We start from the raw sequence: 23206 nt of genomic DNA on the forward strand, positions 1-23206 counted from the left end.
ACCTATTTGAGCAATTTGAAGAATGTGAAATTTGATCCTACGAACTACGTACATATATAACTATATTGTCTTTATTGATAGTCACAGCTGAAACAAGTATGCAATGAAGTCTTCAACCTCTCAAGAATGTCAGGTCTCAAATTTAAAAATAACAATACCAAATACCTGCCAAATCCATCCTAAACTTACAAAATTTAATACAATATTTTCAAGTATAAATATAATTGTCTCTGTCCAAAAAGCACACAAACTGAGTCATAATGTTGAAAGAAAATCTTTCATGTCAGAGAAAAAAATGGTCTAAGAAAACTGCCAAGATAAACCATTTTGTTTGTCAGCTGTACTGTCACAAAGAGCCTATGCATAATACACAATCCCAAAAAAGAAGAGCGGAGAAGTGTATATAAGGATGTGTTTGTTTGACCATATCCTGAAATAGGAATACATGGAATAGAAGTAAGAAATCCTTCGTTTTTACGGAGATTCACATTAAAAATAATTGTCAAACACCTGCTAAAATGTTATTTTAAACATATCTTTATTATCCTTGTTGCTTCAAATTGCCAGACCATCACTCCACATGTTGTTATTCTAGAATAGGGTCAATCAAACACACCCTAAGAAAGCGACCTGAGGTGGGGTAGGGGGTGTCTCTCAGGCTACCATACATCCTTGGACCAACAACAAGACTATATACCTAGTAGAACTAAAATGCTAGACAACCCATGCAACGGTGTTCAAATAACGACTGTATGAACTTTGCAAGTATGCGTAACTGCCAATGAAATTCGCAAACTCTGATTGGCAGATAATTTGCAAAAAACTTTGTTAGGTGGCCACGGTAAGGTGCGTTGCACTGTAAGATTATTCCTCTCACACAACGCAGCTCATTTGTGATTTGCAGGAAATGCCTAAATTTCTCTTATATTCAAAAGATGTCAGCACAAACAACATCCATTTCAGAACTAAAAGATGGTCCCAAGGGACTCAAACCAAGCAAGGATAGTGTTATCATTTGTAGCCCAGGCTTCAAATTCTTCAAAGGAAATTTTTCCATCCTTGTTTGTGTCAGCACACTGAAATACATTATTCACCATCTCATCAATTGCATCTTGTGACATTGCCTCCATAATTGGCCACCTTCCATCAACTCCTTGAGTGGTTGAGTCTCCAGGGTTATTTAGAACCATTGCTGGTTTTACAGATGATGTGGATGGGCCAGAGTCATTTGGAATGGGAGCATTAAACACTGCTGATACTGGCTTGTCTCCTGAGTCATCAAATGAGGCCATCATTTCCTCTTCGCATGATCTCACAACATCACGTACAAGCTCCAAGCTTACCTCAAAGTAAGCTTTAAACATCCTTCTCAAGTTCTCCCTAGAAATGTAACCTTTCTTCTCTACATCGCAACCTCCAAATGCATAAGGAATTTTCTCTTTCTCACTGCCTTTAACAAGTATTGAAAGACCAATCACAAACTCATCAATATCAATTATGCCATCACTATCTTGGTCATAAAACTTAAACATCTGGTCCATGACTAAGTTCTTAACTTGTCCAAGAGGACCCAAGCACTTGTCAAAGACTTCCCGTGTAATTCCTGCATTGATGGTGGCCAGGGTTTTAAACTGCTCAACAAGTGCTTCTATCTCTGCTTGGTCAAAATGACTTTTTTCTCTTAACCGTTGAATTTCATGCCAAGACATGTTGCAAGGATGATCTTTTACACCTACAAACAAAGGAAAACTGTAAATTAAATCACATTTAACCACTGTCTGATCAAAAGAAATGACAATGGATGAATGAACACTTTGTACATCCGTTGTCATTTTTTATGATATGATTATTGTACTAAGTACATCAGAGGGTCTAAAGTGCAGATTGCAGGTCATTGTTTTACCACAACGGAAAAAACCCATTCCAAGCAACTTGGAGTAATGAGAAATAATACACAACGTTCTTGTATACTGTCACACATTTGGGCTGCATAAAAGCCCCTCCCTCCCCTCCCCTTAAGAAATCTTAAACTTGTTCATCAAGCTACAGATGACTATGAAAATACATAAGAAAACGCTAAAATGTGAAAATAATAAGGCAACATAAACTGGTCTGCTAGATGTATAACCTGGGTAGAGTGCTTTAACGCAGGGTGCCCTCGGATTTGTCAACGGAGGCATCGGAATCCGTATCTTGATGAATAAATGAGTTTTGTTGTGATCATCTCTTACTTCGCAACGCTCACATAAATCATAGTCAACGCAGTTGGCACATTTGTAGCGAATTCCACAAATCGGACTCGTCTGACATGAATTACAGGTTATTCCGCGATGAATGTAGCCTTCTTTTCTTGCCTGATCCTCAGCAACGTTGAAAAGAAGATTCAAAAGATGCTGTCCCTCCTTTGCTTCCAGCTCACTGCCAACCGCATTGGCTTCTGCCGCTGTGTCAATAGTCTCGGAAGAATGACGGACTGGCGTTGCAGCGCTCTGAAGAGAATGTAGTTGTTGTTGTCGGGAAGAAGAATCATCTGAGGAGTTGCTTTGATCGCGTTCTGTATGGGCTGGTGCTGGCCTCAAAAAGAAACAACGCCGAGCTGTGTTGGCACCAATGAACAGAGCAACTCCAACAGCCGCACCAAAAGCAAACTGTGTTACGGATCCCATCATTTCCTTAATAGTTCAAACCACTCTCTTAAAACCTTAAATCTGCATAAACTTCGCATTTCGTGACGAAAGTGACCAGGAATAACAACCAAAGACCAAAAAGGCGTCCATTTCCAATCTGAGTCCAAAATAGTTCAGCGGAAAGCTGGTGTGGGCGCATGTTCAGAGAGGTGTCAAAACAAAATGGCGAGCTCGAGTGTTGGATTGAATGGAAGTCAAAGGGAGGTGCTGAGAAAGGCTTTATTTAGGTCTCCAGATAAAGAGAACACCAACAAGACACCTGGTGAGTGAAGTTTTATCATGGCAGGTGTTTAACAAGGTTGCACAACAATGGTATATCCTGTATTCCGGACTGAATTCTCCCTTCTATAATTTTTGCAGATGCTTTGGAGGCTTTACTTAACAGAATTCAAGTGGACATTGAAGTGGATAACAACTTGGATAACCTCAGAAAAGGTGATTAAGAATGGGCAAAAAAAGTCCAGAAGTATTCTTATAAAAGGTTAAAAATGTCTTTGCCGTTAAACAGTCAGGCAGACCACCCTTTTTTAGTGGGGGCCGTTCATTGAAATCTGAGCATCGATCTTTTGTTATGTATAGAAGAAATACAGATGAACAATGTGGTAGCTACGATTTGTTCCAATATGCGACCAAAGGCGGCAGGTACAAAATGCAGGTCACTGGTCAAAGGTCATTGTTTTACCTATACAGAAAGTATCCTAAACATTCATAAAAGCTAACCTTAGGCTAAGGTTAGCTTTTGTGAATGTTGAGGATACTTTGTGTATAGGTTAAATGATGACCTGTGACCTGTGACCTGCGTTTTGTACCTGCCGGACCAAAGGCATTTGAGGTCTGTGCATCGATTCAAATCCACCACTCTGCGTATCGCGGCAGGGTTTTGGTTTTGAACTGCAAATTTTTGAAAGATGAAGCTCAAATTCGGCAAAGGTATGGGGACATCACTAATTGAATGGATGCTGGTGTTTTTAAGGTGAGAATTTCACTGGTTTGGCGTCAGTTCCAGCTTGAAGTAGACTAGGTCACGCGCCGGCGGCTGATTGCTGCTGCCTGCCTTGTCTCCTTGGTTAGTTCTAAGCGCCGAGGTCAAATATACATCTTGCAAAATAGCACTTAAAAGAGCATGGGACGGCAAAAAAAAAACATGATACATAACTGAGTTAAAATTTTCTTCAAACTTTTATTGAATTATTTGCTTTAAATTCTGCATATTGCAACAAATTGTTGCCACCATGTCGTTCACCTGCATTTCTTCTATAAATAACAAAACGTTGATGCTCTGATTTCAATGAACAGCCCCCACTAACAGAGGGTGGTCTGCCTGTGGTTGGAATGGCTGCGTCAGTATACCAACAATCTTGTTCTTAGCATGTCTTGCCATCAGACGGCTAGATGCTAAGCACCAAGTAAGTACCATGAATATAATGGAGCTGCCACTGTTCTCCAGTTTACACAAGTTGATGTTCTTCTTCTTCTGGAAAACCTCGTCTCTTTCCTGAGGAAAATCCTTATGAGGGATAAGGAGATGTAATTAGAGTTAAGCATACAGGACAGAAATGTGTGTTCAAACAAGAGTAGAATGGATGGCATGTTTGGACGCTCTAACAATGAGTAAGAAGAGACTTGTGTGAGCGTGGCGAGGTCAAGGATTACATTGGTTTCGTATTCTGTTCTCTTGTAGCATCACTACTTTCAGTGAGTTGGTTGTTAGCAGGTTTTCCAGGTGGCATGCAAAGGGCCCTAAATGCAAGAAAAAGATAATTATTTATCAATGATTTCTGGTGTAGCTCACAATATACCTTATTAAAGAAAATTAGAATTCCACAATAAAGGAAATTAACGCGATTATTGCAATTGGTGGTGACCACCGGAACAAATTTATTAAACATTGGATACAAAAAAAAAAATCCCTGAACAAAACTGAGCCCCCTGGTCAACAAAACAGTCCTCAAAGTTAAACGTAGGGGGTAATTAAAGAAAGAAAGCTTGTACCATATTTTACTGTTTTTTAGGTGTCATGAATGTCTGGAAAGGTTTCAAAATTAGTGTTAAGATAATGGAAATTAAGAGCAGGGAAATTAACACTGTACTTAATGTCGCGGAAAATAATGCTTAACATAATTAGTGCAACTTAAATTAACAGGAATTTTAACGATTTGCATTAATTCCATGGTGTTAATTTGTGTTTGTAGCCGAAATAACGTGCACTCTGATTGGCTAATTGTGACTGACTTGTAGGGCATTATTCTCCCGTAATGGCCACGGGCCGATTACAGGCTTGCAAAAACAAAGGAAAAGATAATTAAAAAGCCATATAATAAACTACTTACTAACCGAGCTAGCTCAAGCTGTACTGAGGAATATTGGCCCTCTGTCATTTTTGTATGGACCTCGCTGCGCTCGGTCCAATATTCCCCAGTACGGCCCTCACACTCGGTTAGTAAGAAGTTAATAATAAGGTACATTGTAGGTTTGGTGGTATTAAACCTTGTTCAATTTTTTTTAGTTTCTCTTAGATGTGATATTGCATCTTGGTAGCAGAAGTATTGTCCAAAAATGTATGTTCTTTTCCTCAGCTTCACCAAATCACAGTTATTGGGAAAAAGCTGACAGCATTCAAGACAGCTGGTTCTTTCTGAACAGCTTTGGTTATTCTGTTTTGCTAAATGGACCATGTTATTATTTTATTTTCAGACATCCATAAACAGACCTTAACCAAGCTTAGAGAGGAGTTGACTCAGATTAGCCAAGATGAGTGGATGTATAAACCAGTTGACCAGATCATTGGTTTCTGATATGAACAGTAGGGTTTGAAAGGATTCTATATTGGTGCAGAAGGAGACTGTTATCAAACAGCTACAAAATACAAAATGACAAGGACTAATTTTTGCTTCCTATTGACTGCACATTTATTTAACAGTTAAGCCAAAAAGAAACTTGGTCCTGACCTAAACTTATTATTAACTGATGTGCAGCCACTTTGTAGCTTTACCATTGATCCTCACAAGGTAGAATTTTTGTTCTCTTTGTTGATGTTAATAAAGACAGTGCGTCATTCCTCTTTTCAAGGTCAAAGATTTTTTCTTTTATGAATACAATGTATGTATAATATAAGCTTAAAAAATTAAATGTGAAAAATAGGGGCATAAGTTTTTACACAGAGTGAGCACTTTTCAACTGAATCTAGATTGAAATGGATTTTGGAAAATGTTTTGAGATAAGAAGACAAGAGTTTCATTTGAAAAACTGCTCAGCGCAGAGGAGAAAAGAAGAATCAAACTCAACCAACATTACACTGGTAACATGTAGCTGGTGTTGCAGGTGCATTTGTGCTGTTATTAGCTCAAATATTTTATAAAATGTTTGGTGGGCATCTTGAAAGTAAAGGAGGTTTAATTTGTGGAGAGAGAGAGAAATTATTATTTTTAACTAAGGTGAACACAAATTAAAAGAAGAAGTCAGTGGGCTAAGATTTCATAATACCAATTTCCAATGTAAGAACTAAGAAGGGGATGAAAACAGCCCAGCAAAGTCCTGTTTATTCGTGTTGAATTTCCTGGACAGCCATGAACCAGGGGAGCGTTTCTTAAAAGTCACGATCAAACTTTTTGGGGGTATTTTGTGTGAGATGCTTTGTACATGTATCTTCAAAAAAGATTTAACATCTCAAGTGATGAAACTTTACAATTTTGTTTCTCTGGTCTTAAAAACATGTTAAGGATCAATAAGAATTATATTTTTCAGGAACAGTTGGTATTTTTTTGTGAACCTTATATCTAGCTTTTTGGGCCCAGCGAGTTTGAGAAACAGGCCACTAGCCCTTGGGAATAAATAGACACCAGAGAAACGTTTTATCACTTTCATGATTTACTTTCCTGCTGACGCAGAACCGCAGTTTCATCAGATTTTCATTCATATCATTCAATTGCCATTTAGTGCTGCTTGATGAGCAAGGTTGCCATGATGATCTAATACTACTGCAAAATTGACCTACTGGAGATACAACTTTACTTCATTGCATATTGATAAGATCATGACCACAAAAATCTGGCTACTGTACAATCTATGTGTTTGTTACATTAAATACACACACTACATTGTAGTCTCCTAATTTAATTGGCACAGAAATATCTGCCTTAAAGACCTTCAAGTCATATCTTATTTATTTAGACCAAGTATCTTTACTTCAGACAATTTATGTTTGCTACTGTACAATCTATGTGTTTGTTACATTAAATACACACTACATTGTAGTCTCCTAATTTAATTGGCACAGAAATATCTGCCTTAAAGACCTTCAAGTGACATCTTATTTAGTAAGACCAAGTATCTGAACTTCAGACAATTTGTGTTTGAGACATGTAACATTAACAAGATGGCTATGGAGTTTTAACTTAAAAGAGTTCTCTTCAAAAAATAATTTATACAATATGAAGCCCATGCAGCCCACAGGGGTTTCTACTTTTTTAAGAATTATTTTTTAATTAATTATCTTTCAGTTCACAGACACAAAAAAGTACTGCACATGAAAACACCTGAAGTACTGTATACCAGTCACACACGCACACTCACACATGGCATCACATTTGATTACAATCAGAAATACTATGTCTGCATCTTTACATTTTTCTTAACAAAAACTAATTCAAATAATAGTCTTTTACCAAGACAATACATTCTATTTTAATACATACATTCAATTTTATTTGTTAAAGTAGGGGGTTTCTACTTGGTTGCCACAGACATCAGGATTCTCCCTTATAATATAACTTTCTCTGACCAAATAAATACAACCTTCAGCCTCCCCACCCATCTACATAACGTTCTTCAAATCTTGCAATGGGTATTTTCTATAAGATCTGGAAAAAAAGACAAGTCAGTGTCACATTGTTGCTGAAAATAAAACCCTGTTTCTTAAAACATCAGGTCCCTCTTATATTTATTTGAGCCATTGACAGTACGTGTTGGCATTTAAAATTATTTTCCTGACCTGTGGCAACCATTTTCTACATTAATTTATATCGTTAATAGGAGTGCTAACATATGTTTGATATTCCACTGCTATTGTTCCCTAAATTAGCAGGTAAACTTGATGCACAGACTTGAGTAAAAATTTACTTATTTGGCATCAGAAGACTGAAGTACAAATTCGGATGATAATTGTTTTAAGGTTTGCTCAGATGTCTTGAGCAATACTGTGGCTGCGATATGACATCAACATATTTGAAAGGGATTAGTGAAATAAACTCTATGTTAACAAAAAAGGTGACATCCCTTATGACACTGGCCCTTAAAAACAATTTTCAAGTCTAATTGAGACTTTCCTTTGTCTCATAAGATACAATCAATATTTTTGGGTTTAGGGTTAGGGTTAGGGTTGCTTGCATTACTACCAAAGATAGTATAAGATGCAGAAAATTATGTTCTTGAACAAAAAATAATGACAGTAATTAATTAGCAAAACATGTCTAGTGGCACACTAGCAGGTTTCCTTGGACAGCTGCTTAATTTAATTAAAAATTAGCTATGATTGTAGTAATTTCAAATAGCTGGCAGGAACCCATCCCTCCTGAGATGCTGCTGTGTTCTGTGCATGCCACCAGCCATCCTGTCCAACTCGCAACAGTTCCAGGATGTCGCCATTTTGGAATGACAACTCTGTGCTTTCTACAGCTGTGTAGCTAGCCACAGCCATATATCTTGAACCTTTTGTTGGCACATCTTGACTAATTTGCTGTAACAGTAATAAAATGAATTACCAACTGAAGAGAGAGTGGAATATATGCAAGCAAGTTCCATGAAAACTTCTACAAATGAAGGACTCGGAAGAAAAAACACCAGTCTTGCTTAGGCTGTTGCTAATCATGAAATTACGCAGGCATGATAATTTTGTTATGATAAAAGCCCTTAAAGTTCTGTCTTTTCTTTGCCCTTGATGCACTTAGTCATGAATTTGAGCATGTGAAGGTAGCCTCAATGATATTTTGTTCTTACTCTTAGCTTTTCATTTTGTGAGTGGTTTGTTTGCTGCTGTTGTGGCTGTTGTTTTGCACCCTCATCACTGCTATCTGAGGAATCCCATTCATCGGTAGCAAATCCATCATCATCATCTGCATGCTCAGTGATGTTTGAAACCCTAGGCATGGTAAAGAAGAATATTAATGTTAAACTGAAAAACATTGCAGACCACTACTCTTTTATTTCTAGATAAATTATTCAGTTTATCGGAGTTCATCAGAGTTTATAGAGAGGGCCACACAACAGAGCGACTATCCAGTTATTAATATTGATAGTGAGCCCTACATAGTGCGAGATGAGACCACAAAAAAAGGAACCTACATGCTCTACTCTTTGCAAATGGTGTTGAAGTAAGATCATCACAGTTAAGCCCTGTCTACAGGAGAAATTTTATGTGGCAAATACATACAGACAATACATGTTGACAATTTGCAGTTAAATGGGTCGGCAGAGACAAAGCAGAAACAAGGTTTTCCAGTGGTGCTCACTGTTATGTGGGGCAGGAATTTGCCACATTTTAAGTGACAAGTCCACTACACAAGCAATTTGTCGTATTTGACAAATTTTATTTATCACGTAAAAGCTAACACCAGCTTGTCAGCTAATACATTTGCCACATAAAAATTGCTCGTGTAGATGGGGATCACCACGACAAGCAACCCCCAAAAAATCCAGGCTTGAAGAGGATTCACACCCATGAGCTATCTAGCCAGCTCTCAGCTAGCGTCATATCAATAATTTGAATTCAATCCCTAAATTATTACCAGAAAGGCAAGCCCAGGATGTGCATCCTGGCAGTGCAAACACCCAACAATCCCCACTTGACCTAAAGGAGAAGGGGTTTGCTAAGATCAGCAAACTAGAAATTAGGAACTTGTACAAGAATAAAACCAAAAGGAAATATGTACCTGTTTTTTCCAGTTGGAACATTGGATCCACTTATTGAAAGAGAGGACTGGCTTCTTGATCGAAGCCCATTTTCGGGAGTCATAGTGGCTGAAGACAAAATAGAGGCTGACCTCCAGCGATCTGTGAGCAAATAAGTGTACAAGTCAAATATAAATTTAAGGAAATTTTCTAAGAAGATTCAGCTCTACTTATTGAAAAACAGTTGTTAACCTGTCAAATCAGTGTTACACAATAAGCCAAAAATGGCACTTATTACATACTATGAAGTCCACTTTGTTCTGAGACAGCTTCTGAAAACAGATTCAAGATAACCCAAAAATAAGATTATTTTGGGACAATAATAGCGAAGAGGTACTGTCTTTAAGCCTGTTAAGGAAACAAAGGATTTACTCACCTTTTACTTCATCAAATTGAGACCACATCAAATTTCTGATTTCTTTAACCCAGCGGCTCTTGACTGCAATTGACAAAGGCTGGAAAAACAACAACATTCACAAAATGGTAAACACAGTAGCAATGCAAGTAACTTGAGCAGATAACTGAAGGAATAAAATACAACTCCCTTGTTAGTGACAGTGCTATTCACAAACTGTTGTACAGTAAGTAGGTGAACATGTAGGGTCAACTTGCAATCCAACTAGGTCAACTTATTTCAACCTACATGTAGGTCAATTTGGGGTAGGTACAAAACACAAGTCACAGGTCATTGTTTTACCAAATAAATACAGGTAGTAAGTATCCTTAACATTCACTCAAGCTAACATTAAGCCTAATTTGGCCTAAACAAAAGTCTTTAGGCGCAATGATAGCATTTGTAAACGGTTAGTCTTAGAGTTGTTTCTGTATTCAATTTGGTAAAACAATGACCTGTGTTTTGTATCTGCCCCAAACTTACCTAGGTTAGGGTTACGGTTCACCAAGGTTGAAACAAAATAACCTAGTTTGGTTTCAAATTAACCTAAGGAACAAAATGACCTGCAACATACACAGATCTATACTTACTTGACCACTCCTTTATAGGGGCTCTTCAGGGCCAATGAAACAAATAGAACAGAAGAACAACTTAAAGAACCCTAACTGGCTGGAGGCAAACCAGTTAGCTATTTACAAGTGCAGCCGAGAAGTTGAACTATAAGGACAACTAGTGGTCAGAACAAGTCTTGAACTCAGGATGATGATTATGAACCACTGGAAACCCTTAATAAATAGTTGCTTACTTGCATTACGAACACTTCTGATCGTCCATTCAGTGACAGTTCAAACTTAACTGGATCACCCCTTACAGTCTCAGTAAATCCCATGTCACAAGTCTGAAAAATTATGAGACAACAATGAAAAAGGGCTTGGAAACCCAAAAAATAAATAAATAAAATATAAAAAAAAGCTTTTGGGGAGGTTTAACCCATTGACTCCTGGGAGTGAGATGATTTCACTCATCAACTGAGGGTGTCCTAGGGCATTTGAGGTGGGTCTCCTCCATCAATGCATGATTCTCTCCATTGCCACAAGGCAAAACTCCCGAAGGTGCATATGTTTCACAGCTTGCACCAGTTTTGGAACGTTAGTTCTGTGAGATCTCTCCTGCCAATTTGTCTTTGGCGAAGTTTATAAATAAATAAATAAATAAATAAATAAGTTTCAAGACAAAATCCTCGTAACTGACTAGCTTTCAGAGAAATGCCAAGTACACTAATATTCTTAAAGCATGCATGCATATGCATGCTCTAGCCACTTCTGACTTCAAAGACGACTTCTGGTAAAGTAGTTGAGAATACAAAAAGTCATGTAGTTTTCACAAAGAACTGGCCCCAGTTGTTCGAAGGGTGGATAGCGCTATCCACTGGATAACTCAATTGGTTTTGCTAGTGTTTATCTGCTAGATATTGATTTATTCGGTGGATAAGCCTGCTAACATCCACCTTTTGAACAACCACGACCTGGCTATTAGGGATCCATACAACCAATCTTTAACTTAATGCTATACATACATACATATATAAACTTTATTTCCTCTTGAATTTCAGAGTAGCTTGCAAGAGCTAATATCTTAGAGAAAACATAAAAGGAAAGTACTATATACCGGTATTGATACTCAAAGTGAGTGTCACACCCCTACAGGTCTCCATTCTTTAAGTAGCCTTGATAGATGATTACCTTTATATCTTTCTTGTAATGGTATGTCACAGAATCTTTGCTGGTATCATCATCCCTCTTGCTAAATATAATCATCTTTTGATACATGAAGACCTGACGCTGCTTTCCACCTTTTAAAGGCAATAAATTTAAATTCCAGTTTCTGTTTGTCTCCCAAACCATGAATGCATCTTGAAGAAGAAGTTTTCCCTGTTCAGCCAGGTTTCCACGGAAACCCTTTATTCCACACGAGTGCATGACATCATTGACGTGCCGCAAGACCCCTTCCATTGTTTCAAGAGCTTTCTGTAAATGTGAAAAACAGTTACTGTATTGCTTGAAATACAATCTTCTGTTCACTGAGACTCCAAAAAACAAAAAATACTTTGTTCTTTACACCAACAAAAATAATTACTTTGTCACAATTTAAGAGCATTGTTTGTATCAGATAGTATAGGGATCCAGATCCTAAGAGGGGTGGTGACAGAGACCCTTACTAGGGATAGACGAAGGAGCTGTAAGATGGGTGGCTAAGTAAAGGGGTGGCCTACAATGTTTGAAAGGGGTTGTTTATTTACTACAGATGTATTGTAAGTAGTTACAAAAGAGACGAGACCTCCAAATCATCATATGCTGTACTATTTTTCACTGTCAGTTTCATCATTTCTCTGATAAGAAGCTGGTATTTTGTTATTCTCTGCACTGGTTTAAGGAGGTATGCACTCAAAGGTAGCAAGTGTCCAAGCTTTTCTTGACATTCCTGTAAATAAATGAGTATATTAATACAAAGGATTGTAATTTTCAATCTTTCATATTTTGTTTACAGCATTCTGATTAGCTGTCTGTTATCAGCTCACATAATTTAGTAATAAAATACCATGTAAGATAATAATATCATTCTATTATTTAAAATGATCAGAATAAATAAAATACCATTTTGGCCCTACATGGGTCATGGGTTAATTATTTTTCCGTGTCTGAGTTGTTGAAGTGTGCTCTCAGTGCTTGTAAACGGGTCAAGTAAATGTTAGTCTCCATACAATCTTTTGTTAGAGCGAGTTTCAATTGAGTGTCATAAAACCAAAACCAAAGTACTACTTTGGCCAATCAAAAAGGACGGAGACAATCCAGTAAACCAATCAAAACTGGAAGTAATTACATGCAGCCGACAAAAAGTGCGGGAAAATATACACAAGGGAACCACAATTGGTTTTTGTTTCACTTCTGGTTGCATTGGTTGAAGTAATGCAAAACCAAAGTAATTCGCTAATTGCTTTCGACACTCAATTGAAAACCGCTCTAAGGGTGCTTCTACTTCAGGTTTTACAAGAAAGGAATACATCTTCTATTAACCCATTGACTCCGATCTTGGGAGTGAGACTTTACTTTGTCCAATGCCAGATGATTTCACTCATTAACTGGGGGCATCCCATGGCACCTGAGGGTTCAATGGGTTTATCAGTCCCCTTCATTAATAAATGACTGACAAAAGGCACAAAATTAACACCTCTATTTAGGGCAAGCTTCACACTATAGCTGATGCCTAAATGTTCACAAGTTAATCTGTTTTATATTACCTTACCTTGAAGAAAGGCAAATTGATGTAGTGCAGTCTGAGGGATTCAGAGCTTGGCTGACTCTTGCAATAAGTTGCATACATTTCAAAGTCAGAGCTCTTCATGATAAATAAACCCCCAACCAATGATGGCTGGTCTTTATTTGATTCCAGTTCAGACAGAAAGTCGTTGCGGTGAAATTTATAAATTTGCTCAATATTTGCAAAGATAATCTTTTTCTTGCCATGTAACTCAGCTGGAATTTTATTTCCAGCCTGCTCAAATTCTTTTATATAACCATTTATGATGCACTCTAAGTCATCCACATAGTCTTTCTCTGTTTCAATTAACTCTGTCATCACTTGTTTTCGCTTCTTAAGAGCCTCTGGGCCATTGGTACCATCCACAACATCTCTCTGTCAAATATATTGCAAATTCCAAGAAATTTACAAATTGAGGATCACAGAAAAGAACATTCTCGTCCTCGGAGTCTACTTGAGTACCAAGAACCAGGATTCTGGCCACAGGCAAAAACATGCGCAGTTGCAGTAATGGTATAATGTTGTAACTGTTGAGGACCGTGATTGTCTCAAATTTCTGAGAATGCACAGAAGAGAGTCCATGATTTGTGGACGTCTTGCTGTGGCTGTGGCCAGAGTCCATGTTCTTGGTGCTGACCAAAAGAAAAGCAGACGCTATGGACAAGAATGATAAAAAACCCTCAGAAATATCCTGAGTAGTGGGAAGGTCATTGGGGGATTTGAGGTCTAAAAGGGTCTCGGGTGCATTTAATTGTGTGCCCAGTGTAATGGATGCATTGGTGAAAAAAAAAAAGCCAATCGAGAACCCCAGAAATTGTAAACAGTTTTTAATTCAGGGTTTCAGGGGTCATTTGAGTAATTAAAAGTAACCACCAGTATCAACAAGGGGCCTTGTCTGGGACAAGTTTAACATGCCACTTTTAATGAGCGCTGCCAAACACCACACATTTCAAAAGAAAAATTAATGATCACGCTTTGAGCACATATTGTCATCGTCAAAATGAATTTTAATCTTGGGTTTGAAAGAATCTGCCTTTAATATTTTAATCGAGTTAATGCGAGGAATACATGAAAGATATTGTGTATCAAATGGAAACTCAGAAAAATCTGAGCTCCAGTTATTTCTCACATTACTCGTTTTGGTGGTTGGTTGGTTGAATCTTTGATATGCCTTAACCATTAACTCCTGGGGGTTCTCCATTGACGTTAGAAAGAGTAAAATACTCCGGCATTAGACAGAGTAAAATACTAAGTCTGGTCGGTTTTGGCTGGTTCAGATGTGACTGCATGATCCAGGTCTAGTCACTACCCACATTTCACCCTTGCTCACCACAGTCTCCAGTAACTCAGTGCTTAGAACATCCATACTAGATCACGGAGGGTCGTGGGTTCAAATTCCATCTCGGGATCAGATTTTTCCCAGTTTCCATTTGATGCACAATATCTTTCATAAATGTTTTAATTTAGGGCAAAAAGTATCCAACTTCTCTGAGTGAAGAAGCTGGCGCTTTTCTTCGGCTGTCTGTACTTGTTGAAACCACTGTGGATTCCATAAATCCGCAGTATGTTCTTTTAACTAGTTAAAATTAAAATGATATTTTAAGTCTCTTGAAAAGAGAAGTGAAAAGCATCAGCAGTTGGCCCTAAGTGACACGCTTGTAAAATTATGGCCTGAAAGTGTGAAGAATAATCCTCTCTGAACACCTTAGCTCTGTCCTGACTTAGCAGTCTGACCACCAACAAGGGTGGCAAGTTTTCTTAGTTAAGCATCTAACTGGGAACGTCACAGGTTCAAACCCCTTGCAGACAAACATTTCCAAGTCTTCCTAGGGAAGGACTATGAGACAAAGGTCACATTTCACAACCTTGTTCATATACTCTGTGGGATGTTAAAGAACCCACAGACTGTTTCCAAAGAGTAGGGTACAGAGTTCCCTGTGTTATGGAATGGTCTCCATTGGGCTCACTGCAATATTGGAGCATTTTGTGACCTCTCCCCCACCCCCCCCCCCCCCCTCTTCTTTTATAAATTAAAAATGGCTAGTCTATACCTACCAATTGCATTGTTGGCTCAGAGAGTGACTGTTGCACTCCTCCAGAAACTTGTAAGGAATCTGGCTCTAATACGATCGACACAGGCCTTCTGCCTGTTGGTTCTGGTGGCACTGACTTTTTACGTTCTCTGTAAAGTATGACTGGACTTTTTGGTGTGGTGGGACTCTTTGGTGTGTTATTTTGCTTACGTTTAGCTTCTTCCTGTTTGGGAGGATTGGCTGGGATGGCTGATACAGGCTGCACTGGCCGCTTTACAACAAGCTTTTTTAAACTAACCACAGGAAAAGAAACATCTATCACCACTTTATGTTCAGGCTTTAACACATTTAAGTGGTACTTAAATTTCATTTGTACAGTATGAGCTGATAGTACAGGACCTAATGTCTACCTTCCCATTAGGGCATATAAATTAAAGCAGTGATTTAATTGGGGATAAAATTACAAACTAGTAATAGCTATCACTATAAAGTGCCAACAAGACAGTCAAATGTAATACATAGTTTGCAGATTTGTATCAGAGTTCCAAAATACCCAACAGTATTTGTAATTTTTTTATTCTAAAGTACTGCAACTCAACTTATCTAGTTACTAATAATATAATGATAGAAATTGCAAACTTTGTATCTCGAACAACAATGTAAATGTCAACGTGTTTTGCAATAATATGGAAAGTACTGCTGTAATTTTTGAACAGCTGTAATTTTAACAGGAATTTACAATAATTATGTTGAATAAAATCAGTGCCATGTAAAAAATCGCCAAAGCATTTTCAGACTCTTCAAGGTGAAACGTAATTTGCAGCATCAAACTCTCTTGCACTTGAAGTTGTTTCACTTGAATAATTTTTATTTTGCAAGATACAGTCATGAATCATAAGTCTAAATCAACAATAACTTATTGATTGTTGAATTGTGTACTTTGCAGACAACATATTTCCTTTGAAAATTAAACTACGGTAAATTGTTCACAACTGAGTGGTTACAAAACGAAAAACAAACTGCTCTAGGCCGAAATTGACAACAGCAGCCAATAAGAACATGTAAACCGGTTTAGTTTTGAGCTTGTTCACTCAATAATATAGAACCCGATGGTTTGAACATAAATATTAAAGAACACTCAAAGCAAGTGTAAACAACACAATGGTCAGGGAAATGGGAAAAAATATGTTTTTACTCACCTCCGAACACAAGATCATCAATAGTCGCGCGTGCCATGCAAGTTTGTCTAATAATCGGCCTGTGGGAATTACGGGAGAATAACGTCCTAGCACTTAGTTGCTCTTAGCCAATGAGAATGCATGTTATATCAGCCAGAAACAGTAGCCATATAATAATTAATAATAGTTTTGGTCATAATAGCACACCATTAATACACTAATTTTAATAACAAAGATAATCACCTGGTTTCACGTTTTGCCATCATGTCATTGACCTCACTGATCCTCTTGTGACTTTCCTTCACCTTGCTGATCAGCGTTTTGTTGCCAAGTGCACTGCTCATTGGTGTCATCTTTCTGACCTTTGCCATGTTCATTCCTTGTGGGCTTTTCAAGAAGTTGTCAATTTCCACCAGCGCTTTTTCAGCACCCTCTGATGACTGGAATCTATCAATTGGTTGCAACGCTAAGAGGTCTACACCCGTCTTGCACCATTTATTTACCTTGAGTAAATAAAGTTTTTGATTATTGACAGGATTTTGACAGTGTCCTCTAAAAATGGTCTTAGAAATAACCGTTCGGGCATGCATCATTAGTCAATCCAATATCTAATATATTATTATAGGTCATGAAATCACAGCATGTGAACCACATGCAGTGTCACAACATCATCCTGAGCCAGTAAGAAAGCCACCCCTTCGTTACTCATCACATGGTTCTACTGTAAATTGCTCAGTGGTAGAGAGGCAGGTACCAAACACAGGTCACAGGTCATTGCTTTACCAATACAGACACAATCCTAATCGTTTACCAATGCCAAAATTAGGCCTAAAAACGTTTGTTTAGGTTTAATTAGGCCTAAGGTTAACTTTAATGAATGTTTAGGATTCTTTCTGTATTGGTAAAACATTGACCTGTGACTTGTGACCTGTGCTTTGTATCTGTGGTGGTAGAGCAAGGTTGAAGGTTCCACTCTTCTTTGGATCATTTTGATTATTTCAAAGTACAAATGTATCTCCAAGTCATATCTTTATTGATGCAGTTTATGTACTTTGAATTTGCTACATATTAATAAGCTACAATAAGTATGATGGCCCTTCAAAAGAAAGAACAAAGTCACATTTAACAGCCCATCCCCATAATGAGACCTCATGTCAAAAGCCCCTTTCCCTTTGGCATACATTTGTAAGTGGCTGTGTGCAGAGGTTCAATTAGTGCAGAGGGAAAATGAAGTCCAAAATTAATAACAAACAATATTTCACAGTGGTGACAGAAGGGTATGGCTCAATGGAACAGTACAGTTATCTGGAACTGAATTTAATGTTAAAATACAACATGTACATAGTGTAATGAAAACTGATTATAATGTCTAAAGGGGTAGTTTCTAAAGAAACTGTGGTGCTGCGTTGGTGGGGAAGTAGTACACGAAAATTAAGGTTTTATCAACAGAATTGATAATGTAAATTGACCATCGTTCATTCCTTTCATCCGGCTCTTTAATATACTTGGGAACTTTTGGAAACTTCATTGGCTTTCCTAGATATCAACGTTTCGATCAGTGGCAACGGTTTATGTACCAGTGTACACTACTACAAAGCTACAGATTCTCACAGTTATTTGTTGTATTCATCGTCACATCCATCACATGCCAAGAACTCCATTCCTTATTTTCAATTTCTTAGACTTCAACGTCTATGTACATGTAGTGATGACTCTGACTTTTCCAGCAAATCAGAGGAGATGTGCCAGTTTTTTGAAAAAAGTGGCTATCCTGTCTCTGTGGTCAAAGCGGGCCATCATTCTGCCCAACAATTTGATCCAAAGTCAGCACTACAAACGTCACAAAGGGATTAGAATGACAGAATTCCATTCACCCTCACTTTCCATCCTCATAATCATGCAGTCAAAAGTATAATTCTTTATAACTTTAATTAACTTACTCCAAATTGATCCCAAGACTGGTAGTATCTTTTCGCAACCTCCACTAATCCTCAAACATGACAAAAAATGTAGGCATATTTTTAGTTAGAAGTTAACTCAAAACTAACGAGCAACCCAGCACTTTCAAATGCGCGTGCTCATGATGCAAAACTTGTCCTTTCACTCTTATATTATATCAAAATGTCGAGACCTAAGTGATCTGTTAAGATCACCAATCGTTTCACATGTACCTCCGCATATGTCATTTATCGTGCATAACCTGTACATTATGAAATAAATTATACAATGGCGAGACAGGTAGACAACTAGGCGACCGATTCCACAAACACCTTCCAGATTTTGAGAAGAATGACAAGGATGCATCTAAGCCAGTCGCTCGTCATTTTAATCTCCCTAACCACTCCAAACAACACACGTCTATCTGCGGCATTTCCCTACATCAAGGTGCGACGGAAAGCCACAAGAATCCGAAGCAAAAATTCATCTTCCAAATCGGCACCCTTAATCCCCACGGTATTAACGAACACTTTTTCATTTAACTAATGTATTCCTATTTTTCACGTTGCCATGTTACCACCAATAGCATAGCTCCTACTCCACTGTAAAAACCACACACAACTCATAATTCCTCGATTCACTCTGACGAAGGGATAACGCTCGAAATGTCAGCTTTACAATCCCTGTACAGTGGTCAATTTACATTATCAACTCTGTTGATAAAACCTAAATTTTGATGATAATGTCTGTTCACCTGAATTTAAGTAAAATCTGTAATATTCATTTAATTGGGGCAAAGTTTTGCAGAATCCCTAGCTCCCTTCTGATCCCTTTATCCCTTTTTTTTTCTCAGTTATGATAATAATACAGTACCATCTCCAAACATTCATGTATATCCATTGCTTTCTTCAGATCATCTTCTCTCTTTTGCACCTCTTTCTCAAACTTGTCACACATTTCTCTGATTTCATCACACTTCAGCTTGATCTGATCCTTTGACTGATCATTGCTCTCAATCATCTTTGTGCCCTTGGCAATTACCCCTTGAGCTTTATCAAGGAGTTCCTGAGATACAACATGCAATTCCTTTGAGTTAGGATTGAATACACTGTGTGTGCTAGGGGCTAACTGCTGTCCACTATAATTATTGTCTGTATGCATGCATGTACATGTATAGTCGACTAGCCTAAGAACACAATCACATTTCCTGGTTCTTCTTCCTCTTTGCTGAAAAATAGCATTATTTTTATTACTTTTTGGTAAAGAGAAGCGACAACCAGAAACTGATCAAATTATAAGGATGGTAACTTAGCACTTCATCAAATCTATGACCAATAATTATCTTATGTCATTACATAAGTCAGTTTATGCTTTACTAATATCACTCATTTAGAATAAACTGCCATCCGTATTTTTAATTAAAGGAAAATAGTGTTCAAACATTCTGGCTCAGCTTTTCCCAATAAAGTAAACACAAAGACAGGACTTGCCAGCAAATTAATAAAGCTCAAAGGCCACTGACTGATTTAAATAAAGATTTGTTCCAGTTGATTTTTTTTAATCATTTATACTTTTCACAAAATAATATTAGTCTTGGATGACCAAGAACAATTATATCTCTGCAAAAAACTTTAGTAGATTGACTTTTATTTTACAGGTATTTTCTCCATAATTATTTTAAAAAGTAAAATTTTATTATAATTATTATTATTATTATTATTATTATTTGCCCTCTAGGTTGATTAATTTATGCATAAAATGAAAATTTGCATGTTGATATTTGAGCTAAAGGGATCAGCAACTTTGTTTAAGATTTATAAATTTACTACTTATTGCAAAGACAACACATCTGAAATTTGAAAGACAAATTGCAAAATACAATTAGTACATAAATAATCATAATTATGATTGTATTACAAGGGATAAACTCAGTACTTTTATTATTGCACATGTAGCTGTATCTGTTGCTTTTCGTAATTTTGTTTAACTTCAAGTGTTAATTTAGATTTCCTTTGCCCTAAGCATTCCTTCCCTTATTTAAGTCCCATTTAAGTTTTTTGTTACTTTAAAATTTAGTTGTGCTTTCAAGTTACCTTTACCACAGATTTATCTGCAAATTCTTTGAGGTCTTTCAGTAACAATTCTGCATCCTCCCTTGAGTCTCCAAAATCTGCCATGGCTGACAAATGACCCAAAGCTGATAGAAGACCTCCAGTTGCCTGAGGGTAAAAAGCAGTGTGTCATTTTCACTCACAAAATTATTTTCCCTTTTTGAGAAACAGACAGGATTCAGGATGAAATAATGTACCTGATATTACAACATTGCAATAGGACATAATTAATATCCATGATACCCCAAGTTGCATATATAGTGAATCAAAGTTTGTATTATTTGCGACAGTGACTAGTTCTGCTTTTCACACATGACAAAAATAATATTGGTTTTCACATGAATTTGCATTTATAGACTTACTGTATTTTGAAAAAGTTAAATTAGTGAAAACAAAATTCTATGAGATACAGGTTTCAGCCACCAACATGATACCTGGCTCATTTCTCGTTCAAACAAACACACTTTCAGCCCATATTGTATCTTTAACTTGTGATTTTTCCAAAACTTTTCAAACTTGTTTTCGGAATCCTCAAGCTCAGTTAAAGCTTCCTTCAGTTCTGCTGCATTTGCTTCAACATCTGGGGTAAGAACATTTTCCCGGTTTTCTCCACGATTAGGATGTACAGTTATACAGTCCAGTAATGTTACGCCAGCTTGTCTTGCACTTTCTATATCCTCCTTGACATCATGCCACATTTCTTCTTGTGATTCTAAAATTTGCTCCATTTCTTGAACACTTGATGACAATCTTGTTCTTGTAAATGTTGGTTGCAGTTCATTCATTCTGTCATCCAAGGATTGTAAATTTCTCTGAAACCTTTCAATTGCCTGCAAAGGAAATTCTGTAACATCAGTAAGTTGTTTTGCATTTCCAAAGGAAATATACTTGTTTTGACTATATACTAAGACCTGCAAGCTCTAGGTGGTGTTCTAGGTCTCATTCCTAGAAACAAACCCAAGCCCTTATTTTAATAGATTTGGACAAACAGGAAAATAATAATTTTGCCCTACTATGACTAAAATTTGCATCCCTCATTAACTTTATTATTTATCACTTCATTATTAGTTTTATCATCGAGCAGATTTGCCTAAGCCACAAGCTAACACTGGCGGGTGTCTTTTGATCATGCTATTTTAATCCTGGATCTGTGATAAGCCCTGTCTGAAAGAACTTGGCCCAATGGGAGAACAAGACAGATGTGGTGCTTAACTTACAGTTCTATATTGCACCCACTGAATGTGATTGTAATCCAAAGTGCCTCCCATGTCCTCTGTCAGCTGTGATTTTTCAATATATCCTTCAAGGTCGGCAAGAGAATTAAGAGAAACAACCTACATAAATTTAAGGAAAAGCAAATAGCATAATATTACTAATGCTAGGTGTTATGAAAAATGTCAAATGCTTACTATAATTATTTAATTACTTCACACTATGTACCATGCTTAACTAAGCAATCAGAATTATAACTTATTGATACTTTGCTGCAGGAAAAATGAACAGAATGTCTTAAGTACCTTAAGTTCCATTCAATTTTACGAATTACGAAGCTCTGAGTTGGGTTTTACTGTACATACGAGGAATGAAGTTTGCAGCCTGCTGTATGATTCTTGGATTTTTTTCACGTATAATTTAGAGTAAGATTACTTTCATGTAATTACTCCCAAAAAAAGCTTAACCTACCTGCATTTTTGCATCCCCGACTATACCATCTGTCACAAAGCCTGGCTTGGAATACTTTTGTAGAAAGCCTTGAGGCTTCAGTAAACAGACAATGCTTATTTTTGCAGGGAAGCATTTCTACAAACAATGGCAAATACACATGTAACTTTTCCTAAAACAAATTCAAATGCCTCGTCATCTAATTAGTGACTTGCATAAACAAGGAGGTAGTAGTAGTTAAAGTCTTCTTACGAGCCAGTGGCCCAACACACTAAAGCCTATCCCTGGTTTCCATAGCATGAAGCGACTAGGAGTATTTCTACTCCCCCCTGGATGGGATGCTAGTCCATCGCAGGCCTACCCCCAGCATTAAATTTGTCCGTACCCATTTATACACCTGGGTGGAGAGAGGCACCGTGAGGGTAAAGTGTCTTGCCCAAGAACACAACACAATGTCCCAGGTCAGGACCCGAACCCGCACCACTCAATCGGGAGTCAAGCACACTAACCATGAGGCCACCGTGCCTCCCAGGTACAGTGTAGTAGTAGTAGTACTAAGGTTAAATTTAATGAGGGTAGCATTTGACAGTAATTAAACTGATAATCTCATGGTCCTCATGATCAGAATAAATAATAGTCTGAAAGAATTATATCAATTGTCTCCCGAGACAGAAGGATGCCTAAAGTAATAATTAAAACGATAAAAACTATGTACACCACAAACATAGAACTAACGATATAATAATTATTAATGTACTTAAAGATGCTCTAAAATTAACTCACACGAATGACAGACAACCCCAGATAAGACTTAACTGATTAGAGTGTAATGTGAAGTGCTAGTTTTCTACCCCATGTGAACCATGTGAGCGTTAGCCCTACTAATGGAAATTGGCCCACACAAGGACAGAGAGAAACTCTGACCAGGGTGGGAATTGAA

General features: G+C 37.4%; 3 protein-coding genes across 4 annotated transcripts in view; 1 reads left to right on the plus strand and 2 right to left on the minus strand.

Annotated features, from left to right (window-relative positions):
• Positions 1 to 53: 53 nt before the first annotated feature.
• Positions 54 to 2802, minus strand: LOC138028742 (uncharacterized). The gene is made up of 2 exons (XM_068876342.1): positions 2129 to 2802; positions 54 to 1732 (listed from the first exon to the last, which is right to left on the minus strand). The coding sequence occupies exons 1-2, from the start codon at positions 2667 to 2669 to the stop codon at positions 966 to 968; spliced, it is 1308 nt and encodes a 435-aa protein (XP_068732443.1). The 5' UTR covers positions 2670 to 2802; the 3' UTR covers positions 54 to 965.
• Positions 2803 to 6091, plus strand: LOC138028744 (anaphase-promoting complex subunit 16-like). The gene is made up of 3 exons (XM_068876347.1): positions 2803 to 2949; positions 3048 to 3122; positions 5382 to 6091. The coding sequence occupies exons 1-3, from the start codon at positions 2850 to 2852 to the stop codon at positions 5480 to 5482; spliced, it is 276 nt and encodes a 91-aa protein (XP_068732448.1). The 5' UTR covers positions 2803 to 2849; the 3' UTR covers positions 5483 to 6091.
• A 445-nt stretch (positions 6092 to 6536) lies between these two features.
• Positions 6537 to 23206, minus strand: part of LOC138028740 (guanine nucleotide exchange factor DBS-like) — a 24370-nt gene continuing 7700 nt past the window's right edge. For both annotated transcript variants that reach the window (XM_068876339.1, XM_068876340.1), the window contains 16 exons: positions 22288 to 22404; positions 21822 to 21938; positions 21039 to 21434; positions 20587 to 20712; positions 19367 to 19558; positions 16799 to 17058; positions 15400 to 15670; positions 13330 to 13719; positions 12364 to 12507; positions 11769 to 12053; positions 10832 to 10924; positions 10009 to 10087; positions 9875 to 9904; positions 9614 to 9734; positions 8682 to 8823; positions 6537 to 8421 (listed from right to left, as the gene is read on the minus strand). In XM_068876339.1, the coding sequence (XP_068732440.1) occupies positions 8212 to 8421; positions 8682 to 8823; positions 9614 to 9734; positions 9875 to 9904; positions 10009 to 10087; positions 10832 to 10924; positions 11769 to 12053; positions 12364 to 12507; positions 13330 to 13719; positions 15400 to 15670; positions 16799 to 17058; positions 19367 to 19558; positions 20587 to 20712; positions 21039 to 21434; positions 21822 to 21938; positions 22288 to 22404 (2973 nt within the window). In that variant the 3' untranslated portion in view covers positions 6537 to 8211. The remainder of the gene's footprint in view (positions 8422 to 8681; positions 8824 to 9613; positions 9735 to 9874; positions 9905 to 10008; positions 10088 to 10831; positions 10925 to 11768; positions 12054 to 12363; positions 12508 to 13329; positions 13720 to 15399; positions 15671 to 16798; positions 17059 to 19366; positions 19559 to 20586; positions 20713 to 21038; positions 21435 to 21821; positions 21939 to 22287; positions 22405 to 23206) is intronic.

Source organism: Montipora capricornis, chromosome 13 (assembly GCF_036669925.1).
Source record: "Montipora capricornis isolate CH-2021 chromosome 13, ASM3666992v2, whole genome shotgun sequence".
Lineage (NCBI taxonomy): Eukaryota > Metazoa > Cnidaria > Anthozoa > Scleractinia > Acroporidae > Montipora > Montipora capricornis.

Coding starts and splice junctions, on each gene's coding strand:
- LOC138028742 (XM_068876342.1), bottom strand. CDS start 2,669: ATGATGGGATCCGTAACACAGTTTGCTTTTGGTGCGGCTGTTGGAGTT. Junction 1,733..2,128: donor CGTTAAAGCACTCTACCCAG/GTTATACATCTA, acceptor CTTTGTTTGTAG/GTGTAAAAGATCATCCTTGC.
- LOC138028744 (XM_068876347.1), top strand. CDS start 2,850: ATGGCGAGCTCGAGTGTTGGATTGAATGGAAGTCAAAGGGAGGTGCTG. Junction 2,950..3,047: donor GAACACCAACAAGACACCTG/GTGAGTGAAGTT, acceptor TAATTTTTGCAG/ATGCTTTGGAGGCTTTACTT. Junction 3,123..5,381: donor CTTGGATAACCTCAGAAAAG/GTGATTAAGAAT, acceptor TTTTATTTTCAG/ACATCCATAAACAGACCTTA.